Source organism: Mirounga leonina, unplaced genomic scaffold (genome assembly GCF_011800145.1).
Source record: "Mirounga leonina isolate KUSES-001 unplaced genomic scaffold, KU_Mleo_1.0 Mir_151, whole genome shotgun sequence".
Taxonomy (NCBI): domain Eukaryota; kingdom Metazoa; phylum Chordata; class Mammalia; order Carnivora; family Phocidae; genus Mirounga; species Mirounga leonina.
Window position 1 is genome coordinate 35,848,895 of NW_023270377.1, and position 9,863 is coordinate 35,858,757.

Sequence of the window (9,863 nt, forward strand, 5' to 3'; positions counted from 1 at the left end):
GAGTTTAAGAAATAGTACCCTGTGGATACAAATATATTTTTTTCATAACTTAGTGTTTGCTTTTCACATTTAGGTCTTTAATCCAGCTGGAATTTATTTTTATATATGGTGTGAACAGGGAGCCAATTATTTTTTTCCTCACATATAACTAATTGTTCCAGAACCATTTAGCAAATAGTTCATATTTTCCCACTGATCTGCAATGCCATCTTTGCTTTACAGTGAGTTTCCGTGTGTGTGTGTGTTTCTGGATTCTCTATTCTATTTGTCAATCCTTGTGCAAATACCTTATTGTCTGAATTACTACAGCTTTATAATAAATCTTGATATCCAATAAGTTGTTACCTTCCTCTTCTTTCTAGTAATATTTTTTACAATTCTTTTTACATTTCTTGCTTACTTTTCCACATACAGTTTAGAATTACAACTTAAAACTGCACTGAGTTTGTAGATTAACTTGAGGGAGAATTAAATCCCCGATTATGGTATAGCTCTCAATTTTTTGCTTACTAAAGTCTTTTAATTAAATTTCCTCTGAAACAAATAATACGTTATATGTTTTTTAAAAAAAAGATAGTAGGAAGGGAAAAATGAAGGGGAGCAAATCGGAGGGGGAGACAAACCATGAGAGACTATGGGCTCTGAGAAACAAACTGAGGGTTTTAGAGGGGGGGTGGGGGATGGGTTAGCCCGGTGATAGGCATTAAGGAGGTCATGTATTGAATGGAGCACTGGGTATTATACGCAAACAATGAATCATGGAACACTACACCAAAAACTAATGATGTAATGAATGGTGACTAACAGAACATAATAAAATAAAATTAAAAATAAATTAAAAAATTTATATTTTTTCCTAAAAAATTTCTAGATTTCTAGCATTTTATAGTTAAAAATTATATATATGTATATATATGTATTATATATATTATATATACACACATATATATGTTTCAAATTTTTATTTAAATTCTAGTTAGTTAACATACAGTAATATTAGCTTCAGGAGCAGAATTTAGTGATTCATCACTTATATACAACACCCAGTGCTCATCACAAGTACCCTCCTTAATACCCATCATCCATTTAGCACCCCCCCACCTCCCCTCCAATAACCTTCAGTTTATTCTCTATAGTTAAGAGTCTCTTTTATGGTTTGCCTCCTTCTTTTTTTTTTTTTATTTCCCCTATGTTCATCTGTTTTTTCTTAAATTCCACATATGAGTGAAATCATATGGTATTTGTTAGAACTGATATATGAATTCAGTAAAGTCACAGGATACAAAATCGACATAGAGAAATCTGTTGCATTTCTATACACCAATGATGAAGCAGCAGAAAAAGAAATCGAGGAATCATTCCCATTTACAATTGCACCAAAAACCATAAGATATGTAGGAATAAAAAATTACATATATTAATATATATTAAATATTATATATTTTAATTACGTTAACTTTGGCTTCTGATGTAGAATGCAATTAACTTTATACATTAAAAGCATTTATAATAGTATTGCTGAACTCTCTTTTAATTCTAGCAATTTGTCAATAGAGCCTATTGGATTTTATCTAGCAACTTTAATTTCCAAAATCAATTCAAAACAAAATAGAACTTAATGCCAAGCCCAGTGGAATTTTGCAAATTTCTTCTTCATCTGCCACTGTCATGTTTTTATTATTACTATTATTTTTGGAAAAGATGAGGTTTAAAATTTCTAAAGCTGACTGATCAACCAAAAATTTATCTTAATTCATTCCAGTTTTGATAAATATTGTGTCAAATGCTTTACTGGAACTGTAATATAGATCATGTCTCTCTTCCTTTTTTGTCTGCATCATATCAAGAACAATTCTCAGACTTCAGTGACACAATTGTCTCTGTGGAACTTTCCACTATTCTTTATTTTACAGATTATTTAAGAATTTAATTATTTTTTTGCATTTTTTATTGCTAGTGAGGCAGTGTAGTTGCAATGAGGGAGGTGGGTATAGTGTAAGAGGAATGAAGAGTATGTTGAAGGTTTTTAAAATACTGTTTTGAGGTGGGAAAAGAGCTAGTGAAACATCTCAATACTGAGGTCTCTGAAAGTTGACTTAGTGATTCTTCCAATCTGCTCTTGGTGTGTCCAGAGCAGAATATCCACACCTCTACTACTGTGTTCATCCCACTACATTACAGTTAGTTGTATGTATTCCTTGTTACTGCTAGACTGGAAGCTCTTCAACATCAGGACCGTGGTTTTTAAAGCTTTGATTCCACAAATCCAATAAAACATCTCACACATAGCCTGGACTCAAGAAATTTTTAATGGCCACATCTGAAACCATAAAAATCCTAGAAGAGAGCACAGGCAGTAATCACTCTGACATTGGTAGTAACAACATTTTTCTAGATATGTCTCCTGAGGCAAGGGAAACAAAAGCAAAAATGAACTATTGGGACTATAGCGAAATAAAAAGGTTCTGCACAGCAAAGGAAACAACCAACAAAACTAAAGGATACCTTTCGGCCGGAACTGCCATCTTGCAGCAATTCACCAAAATGACCAACATAAAGGGGAAAAGGAGAGGTACCCACTCTATGTTCTCTAGGCCTTTTAGAAAACATGGAGTTGTTCCTTTGGCTACATACATGCGAATCTATAAGAAAAGTGATATTGTGGACATCAAGGGAATGGGCTCTGTTCAAAAAGGAATGCCCCACAAATGTTACCAGGGCAAAACTGGAAGAGTCGACAATGTTACTCATCATGGGGTTGGCATTGTTGTAAACAAACAAGTTAAGGGCAAGATTCTTGCCAAGAGAATTAATGTACGCACTGAGCATATTAAACACTCAAAAAGCCGAGATAGCTTCCTGAAGCATGTGAAGGAAAATGATCAGAAAAAGAAGGAAGCCAAAGAGAAGGGTACTTGGTTTCAACTGAAGCGCCAGCCTGCCCCACCCAGAGAAGCGCACTTTGTGAGAACCAATGGAAAGGAGCCCGAACTGCTGGAACCCAGTCCCTATGAACTCATGGCATGATAGATGTAAAGAAAATAAAAGACCTCAAGACTGTAAAAATGTTTCTCTTAATTGAGTAGAAGTGTGGTGTCCTTTCCCCCAAAAAAATATTTAAAGCAAACTTTGTGTCCTAAAAAAAAACAAAAAACACAAAACTAAAGGATAACTTACTGAATGGGAGAAGATACTTGCAAATGATACATGTGAAAAGTGCATAGTACCCAAAATATATGAAGAACTTATACAACTCAACACCAAAAAACCCACAAATAATCCAATTAAAAATGGGAAGAAGACATGAGCAGACATTTCTCCAAAGACATACAGATGGCCAACAGACACATGAAAAAATACTTAACATCACTCATCATCAGGGAAATGCAAATCAAAACCACAATAAGTTATCATGAGGTGATAACCCTCACACCTGTCAGAATGGCTAAAAATCAATAACACAAGAAACAAGTGTTGGTGAGGATGTGGAGAAAAAGGGACACTCATGCACTGTTGGTGAGAATACAAACGGGGGCAGCCACTGTGGAAAACAGGATGGAGGTTCCTCAAAAAATTAAAAATAGAGGCGCGCCTGGGTGGCTCAGTCAGTTGAATGCCTTGGCTTCAGCTTGGGTTGTGATCTCAGGGTCATGAGACCCAGCCCCACATTGGGCTCCAGGCTCGGTGGGGAGTCTGCTTGAGATTCTCTCCCTCTCCCTCTACCCCTCCCACTTGTGTACATGCTCTCTCTCTAAAAATAAATAAATCTTATTTAAAAATTAAAAATAGAATTACCAGATGATTTACTAATTGCACTAATGGGTATTTACCCAAAGAATACAGAAACACTAACTCAAAAGGATATATGCACCCCAATGTTTATTGCAGCATCATTTACAGTAGCCAAACTATGGAAAGAGCCCAAGTATCTTTTGATGGATGAATGAATAAAGAAGAAGTGGTGTGTGTGTGTGTATATATATATATATGTATATATATATAGACATACTGTATAAAATGGAATTATAATATAATTAATATATAAGTATATAATTATATTTAAATTATAATCATATGTAAGTATATAATTAATATATACATATATAGATATATAATTACATAATTATAATTATATATATAATGTGTGTGTGTATATATATATAATGATGTATACACACACACACAATGTGTGTGTCTTCTATTCTTTCCTGGAAATGTGCACACTTTTCTCCCTGTGCTTTAGTCTGTGTGTTTCTTACCGACCTATCTTCTCCTGCATTATTCTTTCCTTCAGCTTATCTGATCTACTATTAACATCTATGGGACTTCTAATTTTAGTTACTTAATGATTTGGGCCTAGATTATGTTTGTTTCCTTTTTATAGTAAAAATTATTGGGTAAATTACTTATCTTGATATTAGTTTTTAATATTTTAATTATGATTACTTTAATATTTGTGTCTAGTAACTCCAGTATCTAGATTCCTAGTTTGTTTTTATTGTCTATTTTTTCTGTTGGTTTCTGGCGATTAAATCTTGTCTCTTGGTATGCTTTAATCTTTTTTGGACTACAGGACATTTTGTATCAAAAATTACACAGATTACTTAAGAGTCTGGGGATGTGATCAATTTCCAGAGAGAGCTGATTTTGTTTCTAACAGGAAGATCACTTTAATTCAATCTGGGGTTGAGCTTGGCTTTGAATTCATTTCAAAGTAAGGACTTGTCTATTTCAGTTTTTCTCTCACACCTAAGGTATGGCCCTTCCGGTCTCAACTAGAAGCCTTGGTGGGTCTTCAACTCCAGTGATTTTTTTCCCCCACCGCACTGGAAATGGTGAAAGTTCAGTTCAGCTTTTCAGCCTATTTGTTATTACCTACTAATCAGCAAATGCCTCAAAACTAAAAGCAGAGCAGAATGTGAAGATAACCTCTCTATCCTTTTCTTTTCCCTACCATCTTATCCCTTCAAGTTCTTGGTGGCCCATAATTTCTCCCTCAAATAGATTTTTCCAGCAGTCTTCAGTCTTCAGAGTTGTTCTGATACAATCTAGTACCTCACACCTGCAAACAAAAAACTAGGTTTCATTTTACACTTTTATTTTTTTTGAAAGAATAAACATTATAATGCAACACTCAAATATGTTAGAGAAATCTCAAATGTTAACAATATGAGAATAATATTTTCTGTTGCAAATGTATTTCCCAACCAAGAGTTTTATTTTATCAGGCTTAATAAATAGCAAATTAGTTAAAAGACTATGGCAATATTCTTCTCAAGAATTAGGATCAATTTTGTGCTGACAAATCCTATGATGGTACTAATGTGACTATTACTTAAAATAAAATAGTTAATATTTCCTGAGAGCTTGCTCCATATCAGGAACTATGGAAGCTGCATGATCAATACTTAACTTAGTAAAACCAACTATAAAATAAAGAGGTTTCTATTGAAATTCTATCAATGTCAGTTAGCCAGAAGGAATTTCTCAGACTAATATGTTTCATGCTCCGTTTGACTATTTCAGAAGTAAAATGGGTGAGAAAAGATACAATGTTCCTTCCTGATTAGTATTTCCAGCTATTTTTCCCAGTATTTCAATCTGTACATTGCTAAATTCAGTAGCCTAACTCAACCGCTTTACATGTGAAGAGTAATTGACCCACCTTATGTATTCACTGCCTTACACGTCCTGAAACTTCTGAGTTAGAATTCCAGAGAACATTTGTGTTTGGTGCAGCCATGTACAACTTGGCATAGTCCCCTGGCATCCTGGGCAAAAGTTCCACGCTGAGCTAGAACAGCTTGAAATGAACCCACTACCAGCTCGTAAAGCAACTGGCTATTCTACTTTAGGGAGTTTGCATTGTTGACAGTGCAAGAGAAGGATGATGTGCAAGTACTAAGCAGATTCTGATTCAGAGACCAAGGCCTCCTAGATACTAATCCACTGGAGAGTGCATCAATTATCGTACAGATGATTTCTCTTGGGTGAATGTGAGAGTGGAGGGGATGCCCATCACTATCACTTTTGCACTGTTCTTTCCTTCCGCTGAGTTTTTTGCTCCAAACACATAAACACACCCACACATGCACACACATGGAACTGGGGTCAGTTTTTGGAGCTAAGATAAAATAAAGAAAACTGACAATTAGACATTTTTGTATTCACTGGTTTGTCTCCCCTTCCTTAGGACAGGAAGTTATAAACTAAACCCTTCCCCGCTTTCTGGCTCTTAAACAAATACAATGGAAATAAAATTATCTTCAACTCAAATCATCTCTTTCACTTGTTTCAGATTAGGTCAAGGTATTTATGGCCGCCACTCAAAAAGGAGCTCCCTTGACTTCTGGAAGCCCAGGCTACGCCTCCTTTGAAAATACTTGAGCATTAAAAAGCAGGTCTAGGAAGCCTTTAAATGGCCAATCTAATTTCTTTGGGAGTTTCCCTAAACTCTTTGGGGTATTTTGTGAATTACGTAATGTAATTAAGGTTTACTGGATTTCAGTAATCATTAGAACGACTTCAAATATTTCCCAATATTTTACAGCAAAACTTCTAAAAGTTCTTTTGAACGGTGAATAAAACATTCTGGATGGCAGCAAGACTAAATTACTCTGGGCAAGAACTATTAGTATATTAAAAATAAGCATTAGAGTTTGGGGAGGAAAATGCATAGGGTGTAACATTTTTCATGTGGCTACAATGAAGTAAGGGATTTGAAGGCAAAAACAAATCTGGCACATTATAAGTTAGGGTAGTAATTCAAGGAAGTCATAAAAGAGAAGACTTTTATTGCACCGTGGAGACAGTTTGGTGCTATTAGTGGATTAAAAAGCATGTGGGACTGAGACTGGAAAAGATGGAAGCTTGAAAGAGTTGGTGGGTTAAATATTAACAAAGAAAAGATGTTTACTGACAGATTCTGCAAACACATTCTAATAAATAAGATCCTCCAAGCCCTCAAAAATAGAACTGTGCAAAGCCACAAAAATCCTTGCTGTTGATCTTCCCACCAAACTCGGTCTCCTTCAGCAACGCATGGCTTCACTGTCACCAGAATTTTGTGTAAGTGTATGTCCTTTTGGAGAACATTGCCAGAATAGTCAAAAGCTAGTAAAAATAGTAAAAAAGAAAAAAAAAAAGTAGACAACGATTTTGCACTTGTCTTTAAAAACTGGCTACAGTGCACTGAAAGCAGGGAAGTGTGGTGGAAATGTGTGAATGTGAGCTTCAAACAGACCTGAGCTTAAGTTCTCAACTTGTACAATTTCGCCTCTCTGAGCCTCAGATTCCTTCGCGGTGGAACTGAGACCATCACACACACTTCACAGGGCTGCCTCTCGGTGCTTCTTCAAGTTTAACACGCTTATCAATCACCGTGGGAATCCGACTGAAACGCAGATCCAATTCCGTAAGTCTGGGGTAGGGCTCCAATTCTGAGTTTGCAGCCAGCTCCCGGGTGATGCCCCTGTGGCTGGTCCCGGGGGCACCCTTTGAGCGAGAGGCTTTCACAGTCGCAGAGCCATCAGCATACACTGAACTAAACTGCCACTTTATTATGATGACAATGCTTTGCTTCTTCCCTACATCATTTTTTCCCCAGAATATTTTACGTTACTCTGTTTGAGCTTACAGAAGAGCCCATGGGAAAAAAAGGAGATTGGGTATTTCCATCCCCGGTGGAAGCCCGGACACGTTATGATGAACGGGTTTGTCCATGGTCTTAAACAGGGAGAGCTGGCCCTGTGAGACCTGATCGCTGGGCCTTCGATACACTTGACTAGCATTTCTTGATTTATTCAACTTTTCAGCTGATGATGCAGGCCTCAATTTGATGAAAGAAAAGGAACTGAAAGCCTTGACCATCAATGAATTCCCCAAAACTGAAACCTGCTTAAAATACATGAAAAGCCTAATTTTGGAACAACCACATTTCTAGACATCAGAAAGAGCTCAGGGAAAAAACATTTCAAGTCCTGCCCACCACATATAAATAAACTCTTTAGAAGAACCCATTCAAGAAACATGGTAAAGTTTAAAACTAACATCAAGTGATGCTGAGGTTAGCAAGAAAAACCATTTGGAATCATCTTTTAAGAAAATAGCAGCAGCCCTAATAATGAGTGGGCACTTCACTGAGGTGCAGTGAGCTTCCCCGACGGTCGTAACTCCTACTGTAGGGGTTTTGCCAGAGAAAGGACAATCAGGTGTTGCTTTCACAGCCATGGTCTAGCATCTTTTCGTGAACTCTTTTTACTTTATTGGTTTCATTAACACATTTTAGTTCTAAGATTAAACAGATGCTGCATAAAATGTCCTTTCTGTTTCACTTTATCTTTTTTAGTGTACATTTTTAGAACTAGGGAAGGGAAATAAAAATAATTGAAAATTAATTCTATTTGAATTTTGTATGGTTATTCAAATAAAATTTGCTAGTGACTATATTTGGTTTTCTCCGAGATGAAAATAAAATTATCAAGTATCCAGCGGTTTGCTCTACGAGAATGAAGAGCTAAATAGCCAGGCTTACAACAGTGCTGGGAGGTGGATGGAAAGGACTCTGCGCTGGCAGAGACTGTGCACTTATACCTTACACCTGGAGCACCGCATTTTTTCTTTCTGCTAAAATCAAACAAGATATAAACCCCAAAAGATTTTCTTTCATTGTAAGATTAAAAATAATAGCATTCTTTTCATCAAGAATTATAGCCATTCTTCTAGGGGACAATTGTGCTTTTGAAAGCATCATTTAAAAAAAAATTAAGACCCGGGGCGCCTGGGTGGCTCAGTTGGTTAAGCGACTGCCTTCAGCTCAGGTCATGATGCTGGAGTCCCGGGATCGAGTCCCGCATCGGGCTCCCTGCTCGGCAGGGAGTCTGCTTCTCCCTCTGACCCCCACCCATGCTCTCTCTCTCTCTCTTTCTCATTCTCTCTCTCTCAAATAAATAAATAAAATCCTTAAAAAAAATTAAGACCCATCCCCTCTATTTTTATTTGCTCTCAAAAGGTTAGTGAGGTGTGGGAAGAAGGCAAACTATTTCTAGACACCATAGTCCTAACCATACCTGGGAGGAAAACAATGCTATTACTATAGTCATAGTATTTTGGTAAACCTGAAGAATCTGTAGGTCACATGGGCAGAAATAAGCTACCATCTGCTTCTACCAGCAGGTGGATGAGAAAACATACAGTCTTTTTCACTAATTACCTACAACAGCATCTAACTCTAAATATTTTGCATGTAGAGATTTCCGTTCTATGTTTATAAATACACATATATGACAAAGAGACACTTATTTTAAAGATCTTAATATCTTGTTTGTTAAGCAATTAGTATTTAGGAGAGGGGCTATGTTGACAGCTCTGCAAACAGAAGTTTCTGATTCATCTGCTAAAAAGGTACTCACATACCTTGGCAGCCTTCCTCACTCTGCTTTGTTTAACGGTTTACCCATATCCACATAAAGCCACCTTGTTTTTCCCAAACCACTTTGGATATCCATCCCAATAATTAATCTGTTAAGCATCGGAGTGGAGAACATAATCTGTTCATCCCCTGAATCTTGGGAAATGTCAATGCAATGCCATACATTTCATTTTGTGCTGTTTAATGCTGTTTAATCACATCAACAAATAATTATAAATAAAGCAAGAAATTCAATTGTTAGGATTCCCAGGAAAATAAAATATTCTCCAACATCACCCATGCACTTTCTTCCATACATCTTTAGCATAATCGTGCTTTGCTTTGTGCGACACCTATGTAACAGCAAATTCTAGCTACCCACTAAAATCTTCTACTCTTCTTCCTGGGAAGAATTGGACTACATTTTATAGACTCCCTTACAGTTAGACATGGC

The 9,863-nt window shown here is 36.4% G+C and overlaps 1 protein-coding gene across 1 annotated transcript; it reads left to right on the forward strand.

The window, feature by feature from the left end:
- The first annotated feature begins 2,531 nt into the window (after positions 1-2,531).
- On the forward strand, positions 2,532-3,027 carry LOC118011781 (60S ribosomal protein L21-like). Its single transcript, XM_035006621.1, has one exon. It carries the CDS (start codon positions 2,545-2,547, stop codon positions 3,025-3,027), a length of 483 nt encoding a protein of 160 aa, XP_034862512.1. The 5' UTR covers positions 2,532-2,544.
- The last annotated feature ends 6,836 nt before the right edge of the window (positions 3,028-9,863 follow it).